This window comes from Fusarium redolens (assembly GCF_020744475.1).
Source record: "Fusarium redolens strain MPI-CAGE-AT-0023 chromosome Unknown BKA55scaffold_9, whole genome shotgun sequence".
Lineage (NCBI taxonomy): Eukaryota > Fungi > Ascomycota > Sordariomycetes > Hypocreales > Nectriaceae > Fusarium > Fusarium redolens.
Window position 1 is genome coordinate 785,237 of NW_025763672.1, and position 21,704 is coordinate 806,940.

At 49.2% G+C, this 21,704-nt stretch overlaps 7 protein-coding genes across 7 annotated transcripts; 4 read left to right on the forward strand and 3 right to left on the reverse strand.

The window, feature by feature from the left end:
• Window positions 1-1,420: 1,420 nt before the first annotated feature.
• Window positions 1,421-5,152, forward strand: BKA55DRAFT_384872 (fungal-specific transcription factor domain-containing protein). The gene is made up of 4 exons (XM_046185978.1): window positions 1,421-2,187; window positions 2,312-3,154; window positions 3,211-4,132; window positions 4,188-5,152. Exons 1-4 carry the CDS (start codon window positions 1,844-1,846, stop codon window positions 4,950-4,952), a joined length of 2,874 nt encoding a protein of 957 aa, XP_046048565.1. The 5' UTR covers window positions 1,421-1,843; the 3' UTR covers window positions 4,953-5,152.
• A 422-nt stretch (window positions 5,153-5,574) lies between these two features.
• On the reverse strand, window positions 5,575-6,267 carry BKA55DRAFT_690888 (uncharacterized protein; the record flags this gene model as incomplete). Its single annotated transcript, XM_046199576.1, has 1 exon — window positions 5,575-6,267. The coding sequence occupies one exon, from the start codon at window positions 6,265-6,267 to the stop codon at window positions 5,575-5,577; it is 693 nt and encodes a 230-aa protein (XP_046048566.1).
• Window positions 6,268-6,911: 644 nt separating this feature from the next.
• BKA55DRAFT_384921 (uncharacterized protein) lies at window positions 6,912-9,891 on the reverse strand. Its single transcript, XM_046185979.1, has one exon. The coding sequence runs from the start codon at window positions 9,536-9,538 to the stop codon at window positions 7,043-7,045; it is 2,496 nt and encodes an 831-aa protein (XP_046048567.1). The 5' UTR covers window positions 9,539-9,891; the 3' UTR covers window positions 6,912-7,042.
• A 734-nt stretch (window positions 9,892-10,625) lies between these two features.
• On the forward strand, window positions 10,626-11,391 carry BKA55DRAFT_540197 (uncharacterized protein; the record flags this gene model as incomplete). The annotated part of the gene is made up of 4 exons (XM_046190230.1): window positions 10,626-10,742; window positions 10,814-10,966; window positions 11,124-11,186; window positions 11,248-11,391. 4 exons carry the CDS (start codon window positions 10,626-10,628, stop codon window positions 11,389-11,391), a joined length of 477 nt encoding a protein of 158 aa, XP_046048568.1.
• A 3,758-nt stretch (window positions 11,392-15,149) lies between these two features.
• BKA55DRAFT_385010 (uncharacterized protein) lies at window positions 15,150-16,935 on the forward strand. The gene is made up of 4 exons (XM_046185981.1): window positions 15,150-15,557; window positions 15,613-15,872; window positions 15,930-16,362; window positions 16,415-16,935. The coding sequence occupies exons 1-4, from the start codon at window positions 15,428-15,430 to the stop codon at window positions 16,546-16,548; spliced, it is 957 nt and encodes a 318-aa protein (XP_046048569.1). The 5' UTR covers window positions 15,150-15,427; the 3' UTR covers window positions 16,549-16,935.
• A 23-nt stretch (window positions 16,936-16,958) lies between these two features.
• On the forward strand, window positions 16,959-18,586 carry BKA55DRAFT_569955 (FAD dependent oxidoreductase). The gene is made up of 2 exons (XM_046192969.1): window positions 16,959-17,237; window positions 17,417-18,586. Exons 1-2 carry the CDS (start codon window positions 17,133-17,135, stop codon window positions 18,554-18,556), a joined length of 1,245 nt encoding a protein of 414 aa, XP_046048570.1. The 5' UTR covers window positions 16,959-17,132; the 3' UTR covers window positions 18,557-18,586.
• A 2-nt stretch (window positions 18,587-18,588) lies between these two features.
• On the reverse strand, window positions 18,589-21,316 carry BKA55DRAFT_645152 (uncharacterized protein). The gene is made up of 4 exons (XM_046197197.1): window positions 20,967-21,316; window positions 20,824-20,892; window positions 18,995-20,773; window positions 18,589-18,944 (listed from the first exon to the last, which is right to left on the reverse strand). The coding sequence occupies exons 1-4, from the start codon at window positions 20,984-20,986 to the stop codon at window positions 18,860-18,862; spliced, it is 1,953 nt and encodes a 650-aa protein (XP_046048571.1). The 5' UTR covers window positions 20,987-21,316; the 3' UTR covers window positions 18,589-18,859.
• Between the last annotated feature and the right edge of the window lie 388 nt (window positions 21,317-21,704).

A 21,704-nucleotide genomic window follows, 5' to 3' on the forward strand; every position in this document is an offset into this window, starting at 1 on the left:
GGAGAACATGTTGGTTGGTGTTGGTGATGATGCAGCCAACCGCCAGGCTCCATCCGATCCGGTCAGGCCAACGGAGCCGGATCAGCGATATATTCACTGAATATGATACGGTGAGTAGTGTAATTCGGCATAGCGAGATCCTTATACACTCAAGAGGAACCCGAATATAACTCAAACTAACCGCTTCGTCTTCTCTTCTCACTTACAAGCAATACTCAAATCAAAAACCGAAAAGCGGGACGTCTCATGTATACAACTGCACTGTGCCGCTGTCAATGCCCCAATGGGGTATCTGGCGGCGAAAGCTGAGAGCAGGATGAAGGGGACCGGTTATAAAGCCGGACAACTTCGGATACAAGACTGACATCGCGATGACTGTGGTTCTCTCTGCGAGTAAAAAGGAAGAAAGGAAAGGAAGACAAGAGCAAGCACTGATAGGATCATTCGTTGTCATGATACGCCTCAAACTTGTAAGTCTGGTTTGCAGGAGAGGATCGAAAGGATGATAAACAGGGCGTTTTTAAGGTGCTGCATGCCAAGAATACTAATTCCCAGATTTGCAGTTGTCTTCTGAAGGCTTTCTTCCTCATAGAAATGATGAGTTGAAAAGGAATAAATTAGCCAATACAAGGAAGGAGTCAATTCATAGAAAATTGATCTTTCCCCCACCTGCTCGCTACAGGATTCAGCTGTGATAAATCTGGAAGGACCCTTGCCTGGTCATTGACAGCACTTGCACTTTGACCAACGAAGAGGGTCTTTCCTTCTTTGCTTTTTTCTTGCGGCTTGTTTGCAGTTTTGAGAATCGAGATAATGTATTGTTATCGACTCTCAGTATGCTTGCTCTTTAACTACACTACACTCTTGTCTTGTATGGCTGTCTTAATCATTCTGATATCTACTACCTGGATCCTTGTGTCGTATAATCCGGTTGAAATTTTCCAATTGCTTACAACTGGAAACTTCAAGACCCTTGTTTGTCTCCATTCTCCATGAAACAAACGTGACAATTATCATCATCACAGACTCATCCAGAAGCGGCCACCAACCACCGTCACCTCCACCTCCACCTCCACCACAAGATATTGCCTCCTACTGAGGAATATGCACTATTGATAGGTCCCCTCTTTCAGGGACCACTTGCCATGATTTTCGCTTAGGTCAGGCCCCAAATTTGTCTCGACTTTCTACGACGTTGACAGCCAGAATAATGGTTCTTGGGGCCAAGCTCCACGATACCTTGGTTGATCCCTGCAGACAACAAATAGTCAGCAAAGAAGGTCTTGCTTGTTTGACTGATGATCTAGGTGGCCAATTCTGGAAGATTTAGGCAATTCGGCACCTATTGGATCTCATTATATCGTCCTCTTCCCATATCTTTGAACCCCCAATTCATCAGATATCAGCTATAATACGGTTGACAAACGTTAGCGGCTACAGCGGCTCGTCGATCCCTTCCCGCCTTATCCATATCCTTCAATTGTCCAGCTCCTGCCTTTTTGTCTCATCTATCCCACCCATTCAGTTACCGTACTCAGAATTGCGCTTACCTTCTCCGCCCGTTCGTTCGTCAATTGTTAGCCCCGACCGGAACACTCAATCTACCGTTCCGCCTTTCACCTGCCACCTTCCGTCCCCGTCTCCGTCCCCCGACTAAGCTCAAGCAAGCTCAAACCCACTCTCCGTCTCCATCATCAATTCAGAGACGACAACCTAAGACCGACGCCTTGGATATTGCTTTCTCCGGCTGATCTGCGTCACTCCCCCCGAGCCACTTCACTTCATCTCCGACCCCGTCGCAAACTTATCGGCGCCGTCTTCGGTTGCCCGCCGGGCCGTTACAATGCCTGCGCGTGGCCCTCCGTCTCCGAGCTCGCAGCCCGCAAAGCGACAGCGACAGAACTCGAATGACGATGGATCGCCGCGCAACGGCCAGCCGAGCCCCCAGGATCGTGAACGCGAACGTCTCCAAGCCGATGGCGCTTCAGCATCCTCCACTACCGCCTCTCCGTCCGTAGCGGCCAAGGCAGGCCAGAGCAGCAACTTTCGCAACGTCAGCGCCTGTAACCGTTGTCGCCTACGTAAAAATCGTTGTGATCAGAAGCTACCGAGCTGCGCAAGTTGCGCCAAGGCAGGAGTCGCTTGTGTTGGCTATGATCCCATTACAAAGAAGGAAATCCCACGCAGGTACGACAAGACAATGGAAGTGCGCGATTGTCCAGACGTGTAATCTTGTGATCATCACAGACTCGACGCCGCGCCACAAAACCTTTGAAAAGGATCAATGAGCAAATGTTAACCTTGCGCGCAGTTATGTTTACTACCTCGAAACCCGAGTCGAGCAGCTCGAGAACCTGCTCAGCGCCAATAACGTCACCTTCCCCCCGGCCGAAAATCTCGAATTATGTTCTCGAATAGGCACCGACACCGCCAGTATCAACTCCGCCACCGAAACAGGTTATTCCGGACCGTCAGAAGCCGGCGACCGTAGGCCTCAGAGTCAGGCGGTGGAATCGCTTAAGAAAAAGTCGGGCCAATCAGGGTTCCTCAACATCGTGAGCCCCTCGAAACCTCGGTCTTTGGCATCCGCGTCCGGTGTCTCGTTCGCGCGGGTCGTTTATGCTGCAGTTCAGTATTCATCCTCTGGTCAACCGAATCCGAATGATCCAAGGAATCCTCGGCAACCAAGCGGCAATGGGGCATCGCTGCGCGATTCGTTCTTCGGCCTTCACACCAGGCCGTCTATCAAGCCTGCAACTTTCCCTAGTAAAGAAGTTGGCTTGCGGCTTGTGAGGCTATACTTTGAACATTCGAACCCTCAGATCCCAATTCTGCACAGGGGAGAGTTTATGCAGACATTTGAACGTATATATGCTACTCAGGATCCGGCCCGAGGCTCGCGAGAGCTGTATCTGTTGAATATGGTTTTCGCCATCGGTTGTGGTGTCATTGTTGGTGAGCCAGTGAAATCTGACTCATCTGGCGATGCCGGTGCGGACAACAAAAGTCGATGTGAGCCAGAAGAGTATCACGCGAGCGCAATCGTGCACCTAGAATCGTGTTTAAGCAACAGTGGAGGAGGGTTAGAAGTTTTGCAAGCCGTGCTTCTTCTGGCCAATTTTGCTCTGCTTCGACCTGTTCCCCCTGGCCTCTGGTATGTGCTGATTGATCGTATGTGGTATGTGAACTCACCTGACTGACACGGACCAGGTACATTATTGGTGTTGCGGTTCGACTTGCAGTTGATCTCGGCCTGCACTATGAGGATGACAGGGAAATTGATTCCCTACCTAACGAAAGTGAACAGACTGATGGTGCTGGCTCTCGAGAGAATGGAGCCCAAACCCGTGGAAAGAAGTTATGGGTTCGAGATATGAGGCGCCGTTTATGGTGGTGTACATACTCTCTTGATCGCCTGGTTAGCACATGCGTTGGAAGACCATTCGGCGTCAGTGATCAGGTCATCACAACTGAGTTTCCGTCGTTGTTGGACGACGACTATATTACGCCGACCGGGCTCCTAGATCCACCATCAGATCAGCTTCAACCCAGCTACAAGCATGTTGCCCATCATTACTTCCGACTGCGGCTGCTGCAGTCGGAAATTCTTCAGGTATTGCAGTATAATCAAGCTCAGATCGCCAAGGCGGGTGTGCAGGGCAAGTTCCCGGATATGCACATTCACCTCCCATCGCCCTTCCTGGTGCAGTTCGACTCGTTCCGTTCATGGCGCATAGATATCGATCGAAGGTTGTATCAGTGGAAGACGTCGGCCCCATCGAGGCAAGAGACAGGCGTCATGTTTTCGACCGAGTTCCTTGAGCTCAATTATTGGCAGGCGATCATCATGCTCTATCGTCAGAGTCTCAGCGTTCCCGCCATGTTTGAAGGCGAGTATAATTCATCGAACGAGGTTAACAGCCCAACGGCGTTCCAAGCAGAGCTTCGTGAAGACGAGGATCGAATCTACCTGAAAGTTGCAGAGGCAGGCCAAAAGATTCTTCGCATTTATAGACAACTCCATCTCAGTGGGTTGGTGAGCTACACGTATCTTTCCACCCATCACCTGTTCATGGCAGGAATCTCGTACCTTTATGCTATTTGGCACTCGCCCATCGTACGAAGTCGCCTGGTAAGCTTTGACGGAATCCAGAGTCCTCGGAGAAATGAGCTAATAGTGGATCTAGAGCATGGATGAAGTGGACTTTACTATCCTCGCTGCCAAATCGGTTCTCACAGATATGATCGACAAGTGCCCTCCCGCCGAGACGTGCCGAGATGCGTTCGATCGAACAGCCAAGGCCACTATTAAGATGGCCTCTTCAACAGGCGGTTTTGGTGCCCCGACGGCCCGAAGACAACGTTCTGCGTGGAACACACCGCCCGACTCATCGAAAAGCTCGACGCAAGTACGTCACCGGCCGCAGGGCTCAGATCAGGCGTCTTATCAGATTGATTTGTCGCTGTCCGACTCACTCTCCTCTCCTACGCTGTCTGTTGCAGGCGACGGGAATGCACAGCCATCACCCCCGATGGCACGATCAGCAGAGGGATATTTGCTCAAATCGCGAAGTCGAGGTGGACCAAGCCCTACAGATTCTGGCCATAAACAAGAGGGATCACCTATAGAAACGGGAATGGTTCTTTCACCTATTCCTCGACGGGTGACATCCCAGCCCAACGGTGGAGGATCCTATGGTGGACAACAGCAGCAATTCAACGGACAGGACTACCCAGATGCTCAAACGATGGAGTTCCTCCAGAATTTGGGCGCCTCTTCGAATGGAGAATTTACGGCCATGGACCAGTCGCAGCTCGATATGGGGCTCAGCATGAACTGGGAGGGTCTTCACCACGACTTTAGCGAGGCGCCACAGATGAACCCCTTTGACACGTTCTTCTTTGGTGGTCCCCAAGGAGGAGGCGGCCAAGACGGCGGCATGAACATGTAAGAAGATGTTTGTTGGATCTGTTTCTGTCTTTATTGCCGGCGCGTTGGCTTGCTTTCTTGCTTACCTGCAGACGCGGGTCTACTCAATGAAATGGGTGGCTCTTTATGGCATTTGGTTATGTTTCAGTACATCAGAAGGCCAGGGTGCCTTTCTGTTTTGAGGGTACAAAAGTAGATGTTGATATTGGAAGATGTGGAGAAACTTCAAGAATAAGATGATGGTCTACTGTTTACTATCATGGTGAGTTATGAAGATATGGAGCAACTGGGTAGATATGTGATATCATGAAACAGGCATACCGCTGATAGAAAAGGTGAAGTGGGAGGTTATGAGCTGATGTTACCAATCTTTTGTCTATATACAGGTAGTTTTTGTAGAGACTCTCTGGGTATCTATCGAAATGAAAGCCTCGATTCGAAGACTCGACGCTCATTCTGACCTCTTCTCTTCTGCTTCGTTTGTGCATATTACTCATTCTTTCCAATGTACATCATACTCAATTCTGTCTCGTCCATTCAATACTCCCATCGATCTATGCATCCAACGTCCAAAATATGTCGTAAAGTCGTAATTAAAACAAACTGAAGAAATAAAATACGCAAATCGTCGTCACTATCCTCCACTATCGATCTCGGCTATATCGTCTGCTCTCCCTTCTAGGCGAGTAGTCTCTCGGGGAGTAATCTCTTCGATACCCTTCTCCCATCAACGGCTCTCGACGATATCGGTCTTGACTCTGCCGACGTGATCGTCGTGGGGGAGAAACGCTGTGCTCCTCCTCAACAACAATCTCGTTATCCGAGGAAATAGTCGATTCTTGAACGAAGCGCGGCGCCGGCGGATCAACGATAATTCGCTCTCCACGACTATCACTGACAAGAGGCGATGTTCGTCTTCGACTCCTATCCCTCGAATTCACCGTCGTGCGCGATCTCGTCCTCTTGGATCTAGACGTAGCCCTACTCCGCGATCTATTCCTCGTTCTTCGGTCCCTTCTGCTCCGGAAACTTATATATGTCGACGTATCGCCCGTAACGGTACTCATAGGCCCGCCTGAAACAACAGTCGATGCGCCATCGACTGTTCTCACGACTGGACCGCGGTGCAGGAGCATGTAGATGATGTACAGTAGGAGGAGAAAGCCAGCGACGGAGCCGAGAACGATACCGGCTACGACACCAGGAGCGAGGGAGTTATCGGTGTTTTTGTAGGCTGTTGGCACAGCGGTGAAGGAGCTGCTCGGGTCGTCGTTTTGGCGGACGGAGAGGGAATTGTGCCCTGAGGGTATTGTTGACGATGGTGGAAGGGCTGGCATTTTGGTTGGTGGTTGGTTTTGATATTAGGTTTATTATATGTTTGGAAATAGCATGGCAGTAGATCGTAAGAGCAAAAGGGTATAGCTCTTAGGATTGAGAGAGTTTTGAGATGAAAAAATTAATGAGGTTGTTGTTGGAGATGGGACAACACGACGCAGCTCGGCATTTCCCATCCATTAAAGACGCTGCACGTCCCCCCAGCCACGTCCTTTTTTCTAATCGAGCGTCATGGCCCTGCACGCGTTTAATGGAAATTTAGACACGAAGCATCAGTCACATAATATATGTGTAATGAGCATTTCAATCAGAATATAAAAATATTTCAAGTATTTATAGTTCATCATTCCAACACCTCAACTCCCGATATCTTGATATCGTCTTCTACGACATCTACATCACGGTTACTCCGGTGCCGAGGCAACATCTTTAAAAACAACATTAGACTTGTTTTTATGGCTAGTCAGATACAAAGCCATCTATCACTACTATCGACCATATGCAGCCTCGAATAGTCCTTTCCTTTGGTACGCCTATACATGGATATCATCCCAAGACGTGGCCGCATATCCGGAAATGCTCCTTCCAGCCCGACCGTTCTATATTTTACAAGTGTTGACCAGGAGAGAAATTTTATCCCAATACAAAGAGAATAAACTAACAGTGTTCCGAAACGCCCAGTGTCGTTTCGGGTAATCAAGGAATCCGCATCAAACGCTCCGTCAAAGTTCGTAACAGTATAAACAAGGAAAGGGTATATAGCATGAATCAAGACGTTTAAGCCTTGACTTGTAGTTTGGGTGGAAGAGGAGGTAGCGCACAGGTTGGTGGTGGCACTGGTGGAGGCCCTTCGCCCAGGTGAGGCATGCTCCTTCGGTTGAAAAGGCTCTTCCCGTTCATATCAAGCCTCAAAAGAGGGTTGTTCGCTGATGCGGGAATTGGAGGCAGAGGTACTGTGGGTGGAGGCGCAGGTAGAGGCAGCGACTCTGGCGCCATCGGGGGTGGAAGCTCGCCTGAAGCGCTATACTGAGATGCCCGGTCAGACATCACTGACTGAATACTCGCCCGTCTTTGTGACCGAGCCTTGGCTGACATGCTGTCACCTCGTGCATCACTATACGTATCCAGGGAGGCACGGCGACGGGCTGCCTCATCGGCTCCACCAAGAAAAGATCGCGAACGTGTTCTTTGTTCCAGGCTGGGCCGAGTTGAGCTGGGAACATTACGTCCCAAGGTACTGGGATTTTCCGACTTGCGCCATTGCCTCAGGTCTGATTGTCTGCGCGAGCTGCCTGGGCGGCTGATCTCGATGGCTGGCTCTTCTATTGGCACAAGGCTCGAACGTCGTGATGTCACTTCATATGAAGTGGGAATATTTGGCAGAGACGGCAGATCATCTTCTGCCGGAATGGTTGGCTGAGTTTCGTCTCCGTGCCGTGTCACTGGCCGTTCATGGATGTCCTCCATTGGCGACGGTTGGTCAGCTACCATGGATAAAGGCCGCGCGATTGGTAAAGTCGTTGGTGGTGCTCGGCGACCCAAAGATCGCACCTCCAGTGTACCTGACGGAGGAGCCATGCCAAATTCCTGGGCCATAGTCTTTGCGTATGAATATCTTCGGTTCGACGAATTGGGTACACTGAAGTTAGGTGTTGGTGCCTTCAAATCAGCTGCACCAGATCCATAGCTAGATTGCGGTCGTAGGTTGATGGGTCCGCCTTGCAGTTCGACAAAGGGGGTGAGAACCTGCATAGATTGTCTTCGGTCCAGAATAGCTGCAGCGTTAGGCCTAGGCTTCGGCTCCGGTGAAACCTTTGCCTCCTCTAGCGACGACTTATGCTCAACAGGTGCAGAGAAAGTATCGACGGTTGGTGAAGACGCCGGTGAGGATCCTGCAGACGTTACGACTGTCCGTTGGCCGGATGATATGAACGAAAGGCGGTTCGAATTTTCTCGCAAGCTTTCAAGTTGCCTGCCATCATGCGATACGAAGCTATTTGTCGTCGAAATATCATCAAGGGGTTGATCGACCGTAGGCTCAGGGTCAACAACACTTGTGACCGAGCGGTTGATCTGTGTCTGACTTTGCCATTGTAGATTCTGGGGAGGCAGAAAGCTGTCGGGGCTTTGAGGGCTCTGAGAGCTTGAGCTTGCTATGCGTGATAACCGATTAGGGTCTCGGACTACCAAAGTCCTTTGGCTAGGTTTCTCTCGTAGTGGTGCAACTTCGTCCTCGGCCTTTGGTTTGCCTGTCTCGGTAAGTGTCTTCTTACCCCCCAGTGCCTCGATTTCACGGCGCAATGTTGAGATCCAGCCTTCCATATCCTCGGCAGTTTCAAATACCATGAGGAAGTTGGAGACATGGCGTCGTTCAGTAGCCCGGAAATTCCATCGCGAGAATAAAGAACGAGAGTCTGATGCTGTTGTTCCATCAGACTCTGCAGCTGCAGAGACCTGAATTACCCAATGGCGGCCGGGGATCACATCGCTTGCAAATGCTGCAGAATCTTTGCCGAGGTGCAATATTCTTTCAGGCAACCGGTCGAAGGGTCCTTCTGCTGCATATTGCAGCAAATATCCGGATGTTACAAGAACGTAAATCTTGTTGGTCCATTCAAACTTTGGGAAATGTCCGGAGGTATTGCGACGATGCTTCTTCTTAACCTTGGCCTTCTCACCTTCAGCATCTGGTGCTTCGGTATTTTCGTCACGCAGTGTGCTAGCTCGCCGCTCGTGCATGCGTAGAATAGCTTCAGGTGCCAGTGATGTAGCTGGCAATGTCATGTGTTTGGCAGCCTGTGGAAATGCTTTAAATAAAGGTGGAGGATGCCATATCGAAAGTGGCCCACGCCCAGGTTTGCCAGGCCCCTGGGCTCTAATAAGGCCAACAGGTCGTGGTTGAGCTGGTGGGCTTTGCTGGCTTTCAAACATGGTAGCTAAAGGGCGCGGGCTGCGAGGGGACGAGGGCAAATCGTCGAACACTGCATCAGGCTGGGCTGGAAAATAAGGGTTCGTTTCAGGGAGTGATGTACGGCTTCCAAAGGATGATGGCGTTTCAGGACTGGCCAAGTGCGTCTTTGATCGACTGAATAAACTTCGCAGTCCTAACCTCGACTCTCTTCTGCTTGCCTTTTCAGCTTTCAAAGGCCCGCGATTCTCCTCAGCTGCCATTGTGTCAATATCCGGGGGACGAGTTCTTCGTGCTGGCGCATGATGGCTCTGAAGCGCTTCTAGAGTACCACTATGGGTCATGAAAGAATCTCTGAAAGACATATTGGCGAAATACAAAAGGCGCGGTAAGTTAATGACTTAGCAATGCGTTATAGTCAGCAAGCTAAACGGTAGGCGTCGGTGTAGAAAGCGTCTGCTGGTGATATGCAGAACAGAGCGGCATAGGTAGGGTACCGTGCTGCTCAAATGCAGGCGGTAACTCGAACACCTTTGTATGACAGAACTTGGGGATGATCCTAGGACAAAGTCTCGTTTAAGAATTGCGCGGCATGTATTCGTGCGTTTAAAAGTGTAACCCGGACCGAGGCTGACCGGAGGTGGGATGTGAAGAAATGCGGGTTCCCGTCTTGGATGCCGTAGATCGCAGCTCAGTCAAAAAGTTCCGTCTGATATGGCGCGGATATCAACTCATACAGTAAGAGGCCCGGCATAACGTTAACAACTTGTTGCCCAGAACGGAAAGTAGAAGTAGTTGCGGGACGTTGGTGGTTGCGAAAGTATAGTATAGGTAGTGAGCAACAAAGAGTGAAGATTGAAGAGAGCGATTCGGGTCAATGAGCGAGAGTGAAGCCGAAGCCAACGAGACAGACTGTATATGAAATAGCGAGCGACGAGGCAAAGAGAAACAGTTGAGCCAGAAAAGAGGCGCGTAGACAAACAAAACAGAAGAGAACAACAAAGACGTATTTTGGGTTGTCAAGAAAAAGAAGAAGAAGCGACAGCGGTTGTAGAAGGGGAGGGGGTGGGAATGGGAGGAACTTGTAAGCCAGCACAACCACAAGCAAAACGCAAGTGCCCTGAAGTACCTACCTTCTCTGGCCTCTTGCACCAAATGGTGTGGTACTGTGTGGTCTGCACGAACTGGGGAAGGTCCTGGACTGAGACTGCCTTATGGGGATCCAATGGTAAGCTAAGCCCACCTCAGGCACGAAGACAAGAGCCATGCAAGGGAGGGGGAGCCCCCGAGGCCAGAATTAAACAAGTCCAGGATAAGAAAGCGGAGGACACGATAAACTTTTCTTAATCGGGCGTCCTTAAAGGGAAACATTGAACTCTAGTGAGTTACTCGACATCATATCTCAAGCCTCGTTCTATGTAATCGTGGTAATGGCTGGCTGGTTCGCTCAAGATGCCTCATAAAGCAAGTGCCCAGTACACATCGTATCGAACTGTTGAAAAGCACACACTCTTATTACAGGAACATCAAAGGCACGAACGACGCAATTCGATGGGTCCAGAGATGCAGGTACATACGGTACAGTAGCAAGCCCACAACCGCCCAGACAGACAACAAGTCAGCGAACGACATGACCTTAGAACATGGGCATCGATAGTGGGACCGTTCTTGAGGAGGAACATGAACAGGGACGACAAAGGCCACTCAGCGAGGCGAGCAGAGAACACAAGAGGAGACAGGGGCAGGGGAACCCTTGTCAACCTGCAAAACGGCCGTCAGGGATAATCCCGCTAGTAAGTTGGTGTTTAACTTTGGCAGTCCAGGAATCACATTCACTTTCCGCAGTCCAGATTCATGATCCTCGGCATTGTTTTTCTTCATTATCGAATATCCAAACGGATATTGAGAAAAGGCCCAAGAGTCTGGTATACGAATAAAATAAACTTACAGTTTGTGAGACTCGGTGCTCGGACCCAGTTCAACGGCTTACCCGTTGAACTATGGGCCTTTCTGGTAAGAGCACAACGTGGAATGACGGTTTTCATACGTGTGTTACTCGAGAACAGATTCACAGACACGCAACGTCTGCAAAAGAAGTGGGTGTGATGCTACTAAGCGTCAACTTTATTGGCCCAAGAACATGGACGCGGCTTTAATCGCGACACGATGCGACTCTGCTAAGCCTTCAAACTCGATCAATTATCTCAAGTTACAATGATGTTCAGTGCATGTTATCTGTGGATAATGTGGATAGAGAAACTTTGTTTTGTCCTAAATAAAGAACAGTTTTACAACAGACCTGTGTTGTTCATCGGCAATTTGATCTCATCATCACCAGTACCGGTGTATGCGAGTCGAGTCTTCTAAGCTTCTATGAAGATGGAGCATACAAGTCCTCCGTCTGACCGATTATCATCAACATACAGTCATCATGCCGCTTACAAAAAGACTCAATTCCTTTGCTACAAACTTGTCTCCGTGCTTAAACCCTGTGAACTTGGGGTTTCCAACGACTCCATCCGGGATCAGGGGCTGAGAAGCCGGTCCTAGCGTGACAGTGGACTGGTCACGATCTCATGAGGGAAGAATAGACGGGCCTCAGTCTTGTTGCCTACGAATGAATTATAATAATAAGAAATGCCTAGCTATATTATAGGTGAGTAGCTATTTCCCATTATTAAAGTGGTCTCGTCTGTACATCTGCGTACTCGGTACACTACGAACTTGACTTCATCTCCCTCCCGTCCCTTGAGGGTTGAGAAACTCTAACAGCGCGATATCGCTTCGAGGAGAAATCCTCATGTGACTCTTGCTCTCAATCCGGCAACCCTTGCTGTTTGTGCTCTACAGCCAATGACAGTAGAAGCCGCCGTGTCGCAGGTCCCGGCACACTTTTCGGAAATTCTGGTAGAAACGGTGAACTCTGCCGCTCGGCTGATCACCGATCTTTTTGATATGCCGATCACATTGACTGCCATATCACATATCAACATTCCTTTTTATCACAAATATGTCAATCAACACTAGCACAAGCCATTATGCATGAGAATCTCTAGGAGCACAAATTGATGAAGATTTTTGCTCTCATATTGGTTGTGTGTGGCCCCAGCTTTATCGCTGCCAGACCAGTGTCTCATAACGATAAAAGACGGGGATCGGTTCCTCTAGCCAAAACGTCCGATTGATATCCCACTTTCTTAGTCCTTTACGACCGGAACGGAAATACAAGGGTTGAATCATTCACTAACAAGCCTCGCCCAGCTGAAGAACATGGCTGTTGTTTCGGGACTGGGGGTCAGGTTGTTGAAAACAAGCGATTCCGCTGTTGTTCAGCTGCCTCGAGGACCCCTGGGCCCCTTACATATTCAAGATGCCTTTAGAATGACTCAAATCTCAAGCCAAATTGCAATTGAAGAACCCAATGGCTGATGCAAGTCTTGCACGTGAGGAACAGTTGGTGCAGTCATTTTGCTGGGTCTGTCTTGTCCTTCGAATGACAAGCGCCAGCATTTAACAGATGCATAGATATGACGCTCAAGAGGCGGTACCTTCGCAGAGCTGACCATTGCTGTGAAGTAATAAGCGAGCTCCTTCCTCACCGATCCTTCTCCTGTGTACCGCAGCATCTGGTGTTCAACACAATTCTGTACGACTGAACCAAGAATATCCGTGGATCTGAGGGCTGGTCCTGTCCTGTCCTGCTCTAGGATGAGTGCGGTTCCGCTCGCAGCCAGTCACTTCACGAGTTAATTTTGCTTTTCTCGGCCGCTTTTGTCAGCAATATCACAGCAAAGTGAGTCGTCATCAGAATTGTCATCCACAGCCCGGCAAATGGGGCCATCGATCGAATACGATAGCGATACCTCAGATGGACACAAGGCGCTAACCTCTTGGTTCTTTGATTTCAAGCCATTATGCAGGAGCGTGGATAATTGGGACCAGGAGATGCATCTTGTTTTGCTTTTGCTGTGTTCCTGCAGTAGTGGGCTCGACTAGGCTTGAAATTGTCTGGCTCAAATGCCAACTTCTCGCAAGCATGGGCGCAATTTCTGCTTAGCTCACCTCAAAAACAACCAAGAAAGTTGCTTTGAGTAAGACAGTCCCATCTATTCAAACCTGAAGGGCGATTCTCCCTACTTCTGGCGGCCCGGCCCCTTGACCAATTAATCAATCTGGAGGCCATGTCTCAGCTTCATCCAGCCAACTTGTCCAAGAACCAAGATCTATCTGATGCGGTGGAGGACTGACATAAACAGTCTCTCGACCAGCAACGACAAGACACGTCGAGTCCAATTTCCCACCAAAACTCGGGAGCAATTAACATCAGGGATCTGGTGGTTTTAGTGCCGGAAGCCACGGTAGTTGACGTTGATATTAGCCAGGAGACAAGGGCTTTTGGCACAGACAATACCGCCAGTCTGGCTGGACCATACTAGCTGAACGGCGAGAAAGAAAAAAAAAAGAAAGAAAAAAAGGACGATACAGCGGAATGACACCTTGACTGTGAGGCCAGCATGGATAGCCTGGCGGATCGACGTTGCGAACCGATATACCGGTTTACGAATCTTAGGTGGCTTGTTTTACTACAGCAAGACGAGATGAAGATGTCCAACATGTTTGACTTTTTCAGCAAGTAAACAGCCGTTTAGCTTCTGTCTTAAATACACAAGTCCCCGCGGGATCTAGATCCGTCTTGTACCGGGTTATCCATCTTCAAGGACAGGGTACCACTGGGAGGAAAGACGACGTGTAATTCAGAGGCTGGGATGAAGTTATTTCCTGACCTGGAATAGTTACATATTAGGCATCCTTTTTTCTTTAAAGTTCGTGAGTTATTGTAGACGAGATGAAATCTCAAGATAACATCAATGCTTGTACCTGAGCCCGAGCAGTGTACCAGCTTCAGCCTCAGTACTAAGGCGCTTGTTTTCTCTTCCCTCCTCATAATCAGCCACCGTAGACTCATTTAACGTACCTGAACTTTCTTACAGGACCCTTCAGCCATAAGCCACTGACATGCGTCTTACACATGTTCAACCAACGATTAAAAAAAAAAAAAAAAAAAAAAAAAAAAAAAAAAAAAAGTTGTCCTTTAGTCAATTGAAGGGGTCTTGCGGGTCAAAGCTGTGAGAATGGCGTGTTCTCAACGCCGTCATGTTTCATCATCAACGCCCTCAAAATCCTGGCCGTTGAGGCCTGTCCTGTCTGTTGAGCTTGGAGCTGTTGGTACCCTTCTGTGTCAGATTCACATGAAACATGCAAATGAGTCGGCGCAGTGAATAGACATGCATGTGTGTTGCGATGTTGGGATGACTAACTTGATATCTGTCTCAAGTGTAGTGAGGGTTCGTTACATATTTATACCGTTGTCGATGACGGCTCGTGATTCTTTATCGTCGCTGTGCATATTACTTTTTACTGTTGAAGATCCGGATAGCCTGTAGTTGTGAGACTCTGGCTTGAAATAATACCATGATGCTGTGGTCATCTGTCATTGCGAGTAAACCATGTATCACGACTCTCCAAGTTAAACCGATACTATGATTCTATTGTGCAACGAATTGCTCACGATGGCCTCGACCAAGAAATGTGTCATTGATTCCAGGTCATCACGGTTAACGAGTCTAATTCCATGTCTGCGTGACCTTTTGATTGGAATCATGAATACAGTGTCTTGACCAAGCTGAAAGCAGCACATGCCCAGGGAGAAGTTGAATTTGGAGAGCGATAGCGGAGTATTGTTCACTGTAGCAAAGTTGCCCCAGCCCCCGCAATCGACTGATATGCCCTGTGACCTCTATCGCCGAGCCTGGAAGCTTGGTTTGGAGTCGTGATCAGCACACAAGCAGGCCACTCGTCAGCAACTCCGCCGCAGACTTACTCATTGCGATCTGGTTTCGGTGATCACGATGGACCTCGGGTCTGAATCAACTCTCCTCTAGTATTCATATCCTATCAAATAACCATAAATCCTATTTTAACCTGTATCCTTCGATATACACACGCATAAATTGCCCTGTAGTACATGCATACCTTACCTATACCCTATCCGCCTGTTTTGCTACAACCCCTCCACACCTACGGTTCAAACAAACTGTCAACGTAACTCAACCAATCGTTTTAAGAACGTCTTCCTAATTCTGACGTATTCACCGACTCTCCTCATATACTTCTTTTTTGACGCTCTCTTCTTTCTTTGAAAACGTTTATTAGTTGTATAAAAACAACCAAGTGATATATACAAGGAAAGCATCATGCCGTCTCCACCACCTAACACCGCTGTTCCCCGCAGCGAGTCGCCAACAAGATCCCCGCGATCAGCTTCGATATCGTTGCAAGCTGCCGCGACCATGAATGCTGGACTTCAACACGAATCTCCACGAAGTATGTCCTCTACTAAACTTTATAAACAATCAACTTGTCCACTAACGCTTGGCAGGATCGTCAAGCAGCTCCATCTCTCGGCATCAGCACTCCCCAAATACTGGTCGACGACGTTCCACCGTACTCATGAACCTACAACTTAACGACCCTTCTGTGCCTTCGCCAGGCGAGATGGTCAACGAATCATCTGGTCTACGAACTGCGAGCCCGCAACCTCTTTCTGGATCCCCCTTGACGGGTGATCCCCATCATCATAGAGCACCCAGCCTGGGCGAACTGCATCAAGAGCTTGAAGCGGAGCAAGAAGCTCATGTGGTACGAAAGATGATGCCATGTCATACACAACAACGATGGCTAACTTCTTGTTGATAGAATCGCCTCTTGCAGATGATCCGACAGCAGCAGCTCGAACTCCAGCGCCTTCAAGCTGCCAACCCCCAGAACCAGAACCAGAGCTCAGCTGTAGAAGATAGCTCTGCCATCTCCGAGCGGTCAGGTCACGGAACCCCCCACGCCTCCAGCTCTCAGGTCTCTATCCCTCCCGGTCCAACCGGCGGATCTGGTTCTCGCTCCAATAGCTACCGTCACCCTCGAAGCTCGTTCGATCTAGCCCGTGCCGACCTCCAACGACGATCTCGAACACCCAGTCGTAGTGGTGCCTCCCCACGACTTCGCGCAACGTCCATAGGTGGAAATAGCGAGGATTGGGTTCTGGGCGGCCGTGATGAGAGTGCATTTTATCAGGCCGAGACACAGATGCTGGTTCGTGAGAACCAGATGCTTCGTCACAGAGTACGAGAGCTAGGTAAGCACAGAAGCAGTTCATGTGGCTTAGGTGTTTGTTAATGCATATCCAGAGAAACAACTGACGGACCTCGGGGCTGGGTCGCCGGCTCCTCATGAGCCACCTCACCACTCAAACCTGACAAGATCTTCTACGACAGTAGATAAGGAGGAAGACAAGTCTATCGCTGAGGAAGCCAAACCTTGAAGAAGCTAGCTCATCTTTTGTCCGATTTTAGAACACGAAGCATGTTGAATGTTATGGCGTTAAGCGATCAAGATGGAAGGTATGGGAGCCGGCTTCCCAGTGGCAATTCAACCCAGCTCGAGACAAATATGGCGTTATGGATTCACTCTATGTATATTATCATGAGTTTGATCACTTGAAAGAGAGGTTGGGGTAGTCATATGGACTTGATATGACAAAAATTGACTTGCCAAAAGCCTCCTAGTTCTTCCTGAATTATTTTCAACCAGCCCAAGTGTTTTTGTCACTTATGATTGAGGTCTAAAGCTATATGTTTTCCCCAAGCTGGCTTCTGATATAGCAGCCTCTAGGGTATCAAGCTCATAGGTACAACAATTCTCTACACACTTGTAATGCCACTAAAAGACACGCAAAAAGTTACAAGCCGATGTTCCCTTGTCAATTTACATGTGTTCAGATCGGCACATAGTGTAACTCCCCGTCAGGTTTGAGTCGTTGGTCAGTTCGGTGTATGCATCATCTAGGCCGAATCCTAGATATGCCATTCTCTCACTCTTGCAAACAACTCAACTTCAGCAACAATCATGATGCTTCAACCATTGGCACGCAAATTTTCAAGAAATCTCCGAACTATTCAAAGGAATAGCTTCAGCTCAACATCAGCTGCCAGTGCCGATTTCACCCATGCCGTAAGTCCACTTCATTGTCATCATAAGACCCGTATCATGATCCGGCGCCGGCGCCGGAGCTTCAGTCTCCGATCGATCCCGTAGCCGAATCACGAGGTACCGAACGGGGGACAAACGCCACTGAGTTGCCACGATGTATTTCAAATCAGGTCGAGACTAAGATTCTAACATTGTAGCAGGTAATTGGTGGCGGTGTCGTTGGGCTTGCTGTGGCCCGCCAACTTGCGCAGCGAGACGATACCTTAACTGTTCTCGTTGAGCGGCATAATGCCATTGGCACAGAGACAAGCTCGCGTAACAGTGAAGTTATTCACGCAGGCATTTACTACGGACCATCAAGCTTGAAAGCAAAACTCTGCATCCGTGGTAAGCATCTGCTCTATGAGCTTTGTGAGAAGCACGATATAGGTCATCGCCGCACGGGCAAATGGATCGTCGCTCAAAACGACGCACAGCGTGAAACTCTTGAGAAGATTCACTCCCTGTGCGAGAACGACCTCGGTGTTCCAACGCGATGGGTGAGCGGGGAAGAGGTGGAGAGGGACGGTGAAGGCGTCAATGCTGCTTGTGCGCTTGAGAGTCCGACAACGGGCATCGTCGACTCGCACGGCTTGATGTTGTGTCTCCAAGGTCTATTTGAGGATGCTGGCGGTGTTGCGGCGTTCAACTCACCAGTTGTGAACATCAAACCTCTCGGATCTAAACCCGGTAGTGAAGGGTGGGAGATTGATGTTAAGGATGCTGCTACCGGTGAGACATCGAGTATCACGGCTGAGACGCTCATCAACGCTGCTGGTCTGGGAGCTGCGGTTATTCACAACATGATCGTCCCGCCCGATCGGCGACAGGAGCTGTACTATGCCAAGGGCAACTATTTCTCGTATTCTGCCTCTCAGCCCAAGATCTCACGCCTCATCTATCCTGTGCCTGAGCCTGGTATTGCAGGTCTGGGCACCCATTTGACGCTTGATCTTGCGGGCCGTCTACGCTTTGGTCCTGATGTGGAATGGATTGATGATCCCAATGATTTAGCTGTCAACGCAGCACGACTGCCGCAGGCTATTACCGAGATCCAGCGTTATCTACCAGGTATTGACGCCTCAGCTTTGGTGGCAGACTACGCCGGTATTCGGCCCAAGCTAGCTGGCCAAGATGCCGTCCTCAAAGGCAAAGGGTTTCACGATTTTATCATTCGGAAAGAGGAGGGATACGAGGGCTGGGTGAATCTATTGGGCATAGAGAGTCCTGGATTAACGAGTTCGCTGGCGATCGCCGAGATGGTACAAGAATTGCTCTATGGGTCTACCAAGTCATTTTAAGGCATAGCATTTGTTTAGTCGTAACTGGAATTCGTTGTGTTATATTCAAGCTATCATCGATAACAGCTAAACTATATGTAGGCATGTAAGAAGTGAAAGGTAGTGTGACAGAGATAAAACATCGCAAACGCCAGAAATAAGAGGTACGAATGTACTCAAGGTATCCTATGCCCATGCAAATAAGGAACCGTCGTTACTGGTCATCACTTTTGGAAACAATTAAAATATCACCCCAAAGCTGCTGCTATTAGAAACCACCTGCGCCAGCACAAAGGTTCGCATCCACTCATTGATTTCTGGTCTTTACCTCATCGAAACGCTCGGGAAGAACTTCCTGCTCTGAGTATCCACGTGGAGCTCGTATATACCGTTCTGTGCACCAACAAAGCTACGACATGTCAGCAAAAGCGTATACAGAACGACCAAAAGCAGACTTACAGTGTACGACCATCTTCGCTCCACGCCAACCCGGCAGTATTGTCCGGCGAAGGTGGAACTTCGAAGACACCATGGTCATCCTCCCATCGATTCACCACCTGGTTGATAAGTGGCACTATGATTGTTGTATCGTCGGGGTCGCGATCGTTGTCTCGCTCTCGTGCCTGGAGAATCTCAAGCACGGTGAGGTAGGATGAATCTTGTCGCTGACGTTGTTCCCTAAGCATGGCCACTGTTTCACCGAGACTTTCCATCAACCGATCTGGTCTTCTCCCAATTTCGGGGGTGTCGGAGGCTTCACGTGGAGTTCTTGTTGCTGGACGTCTGCCGTAATTGCTGCCCAGCAGCTCTCCCATGGCACGACCGATACTACTACTTCTCCGAGCCATAGGCCGCTCATTGTCATCATTACCAATAGTTCGACGGGCTGACCTGGCCGCCCAGAAGTTCGTCGGACCACCTGTCGGCCTCTCGTCCGCCGCCGCCGCTGCCGCTGCCGCCACTCTTTGAGCAGCTCTCTCACGACTACGCCTACCAAGCTGCATAGCCTCAAGCACAAGTGTCTCATTGGCAGTCAGAGGAGTATTAAGTGTGTCGATCACGTCTCGACGTCTGCCAGTCTCCGTAGCGCCTGATCCGAGGGCAGCATCTCTTCTCTCGCGGCGGCTATCCAAAAGTCGTGGATCAATGGTGTTTCGGTCCGGGATGTTGATGTGCTCGAAAACTGGTTCTTCGATGTTTACAATTTGACGAACATAAAAATTGCTCCTCATATCAGCAATACCAACATTGCCTCTGTCCTCTGTCCATGCAAGCATTCCGAATGGTCCAGGGCAGAAGGCCATATCTCGAATAGCACCAGGGCCACTGTGTGGTCGTGAAGACGGGAAAGTTGTAATAAGGGGGTCGGCATTAGGATTTGCGAGAAGTGCGGCATTGAAGATGGAGATGGTGCCATGTTGGGTTCCCACAGCGAGATATGCTCCAGACTCAGAGAAACAAGCGGCAAAGCTTCCTCGGCTATCTGTTCTGTCGTCTTTCTTTTGGCTCTTGAGAAGTATTCTCTGTGTCTGCTCCCATTGGTATGTAGGACTCTCACTTGACCTCGTTGCTGGAGATTCTGCAACCCTTTTAACTCTCTCATGGATATACAGATATGGGTCGTCAAGGATGGCGATCAGAAGTCGGCCGTCTGGAGAGATGAGTGCGCGGTTCACGAAGTCTGGGTAGGTGATGATATCCAATGCCTCTGTCTTCTCTTTCTGGTCAAAATCGTGAAGGCTCACTAGTGTGACAGTGCGGTCGTTGTTAGCTAATACCGCCACTGGTTCTGTATACGCCCTATTGTGTGCTGGCATCATTGTTGGTGGGAACCAAAGTGTGATGCAGTTTACTCGGTCTTTGGCTAACTTCATACTTTTCGCGATCAGGGTTTTGTTATTCCGTCTCGCGCGGTTTAGAAGAGAGAGTATAGGATCATCGCGGGACGAGTCGAGTCCAAGGCTTAGTCGGGTGTCTGGATCGAGTTCTGATAGGATTCCATGGCCATCATCGTTTCCTTCATCGAGTCGAATTGCCACGAAATCGCCACTCTCGCTCCCACAACATAGCCATCCTTTCTCGGCAACGAGGCATCGAGGCGCAAATGTGAGGAGTTTGATAGTTTCGCATTCTCGGGTTGTCGTGTTCAGTCGTTGGACATGGTTGCTGCCATTGCCACCTGGAAAATAGACGATGTCCTGCTTCTCAGCGCTAACGAGAGACCGTAACTGCCAATGTCTGGATATCATGAGCATGATGGCACCACAACAAGATGGATGATGACATACTGCGAACGCACGGGGATACGATAATGTTTCCGCGCATGTTTCGAAACGAGGGCATCGGTCGGGTACATGCTGGACGATGTTAGTATTGATACAATCAATGGTCATGATTGATAAGCCTGGTGTTGGCTATGTGGTCGCCATACTCGTTCTCATCTACCGCCATCTTGGAAGACGCCGCCCCTCAAAGGGAGCGACAATGCGGATAATTGTAGGCTACCCGGTGGTGGAATATCGATACGATGAGGTTTCGTCCTGAGGATGAGTTGTCGAGCTCTAGAATTCGCCGGCGGCTAGTGGGCGCAACACGGGCGGGACGGTTGTGGCGAACAATGCGATGGGCGGATTGCGGATGATCGGAAGTATGAGACTATCGAGTTGTTAAGTTATTTTCCGATGTGAAATGACGGCTATGGGAGCGTAATAGAAGAAATGTCGTTGACAGAGTCGGGCGATTACTGATGTGGGTTATGAAGGTTGCATGCGCGAATGACGTCTGGCTTGATCCGATTTAATGGGTGAGGGTCTACGGGATAAATTCAGGACCGACCCAAACTCAATGGACAGCCAAGTCAGCCAAATCCAATGTTGATTAAATATATCTTCCTTAACTGAAAGATATTTGGATTGATTTCAATGTCCTTGATATCATACAACCATTATTTACTATCGATTCGTAGTGGGGAGTCGTGTAACTATGAAAAACATCTCATCCAGGGTTCTGCTTAGATGAAGCTAGCTCTCAGTGTCTCTTATGGAGAACACGCACAGGCCATGAAACATCATGAATTATATCATTGCCCGTCACCACCAGATATTTTAGAAATGCGGTTATTGGCAATGGAGAAAGGTCAACAATGAAAAACGACGACAACGATAGAGAA

Excerpts from the sequence above, each read along its gene's own strand:
- BKA55DRAFT_569955 (XM_046192969.1), top strand. The coding sequence starts at position 17,133 with ATGATGCTTCAACCATTGGCACGCAAATTTTCAAGAAATCTCCGAACT. Across the intron at positions 17,238-17,416 it reads GTGCCGATTTCACCCATGCC|GTAATTGGTGGCGGTGTCGT; the intron begins GTAAGTCCACTT and ends ACATTGTAGCAG.
- BKA55DRAFT_384872 (XM_046185978.1), top strand. The coding sequence starts at position 1,844 with ATGCCTGCGCGTGGCCCTCCGTCTCCGAGCTCGCAGCCCGCAAAGCGA. Across the intron at positions 3,155-3,210 it reads CCTGTTCCCCCTGGCCTCTG|GTACATTATTGGTGTTGCGG; the intron begins GTATGTGCTGAT and ends GACACGGACCAG. Across the intron at positions 4,133-4,187 it reads CCATCGTACGAAGTCGCCTG|AGCATGGATGAAGTGGACTT; the intron begins GTAAGCTTTGAC and ends TAGTGGATCTAG.
- BKA55DRAFT_385010 (XM_046185981.1), top strand. The coding sequence starts at position 15,428 with ATGCCGTCTCCACCACCTAACACCGCTGTTCCCCGCAGCGAGTCGCCA. Across the intron at positions 15,558-15,612 it reads TCAACACGAATCTCCACGAA|GATCGTCAAGCAGCTCCATC; the intron begins GTATGTCCTCTA and ends AACGCTTGGCAG. Across the intron at positions 16,363-16,414 it reads TCACAGAGTACGAGAGCTAG|AGAAACAACTGACGGACCTC; the intron begins GTAAGCACAGAA and ends ATGCATATCCAG.
- BKA55DRAFT_645152 (XM_046197197.1), bottom strand. The coding sequence starts at position 20,986 with ATGGCGGTAGATGAGAACGA. Across the intron at positions 20,893-20,966 it reads ATGGCGGTAGATGAGAACGA|CATGTACCCGACCGATGCCC; the intron begins GTATGGCGACCA and ends AACATCGTCCAG. Across the intron at positions 20,774-20,823 it reads CGTATCCCCGTGCGTTCGCA|ACATTGGCAGTTACGGTCTC; the intron begins GTATGTCATCAT and ends CATGATATCCAG.
- BKA55DRAFT_384921 (XM_046185979.1), bottom strand. The coding sequence starts at position 9,538 with ATGTCTTTCAGAGATTCTTTCATGACCCATAGTGGTACTCTAGAAGCG.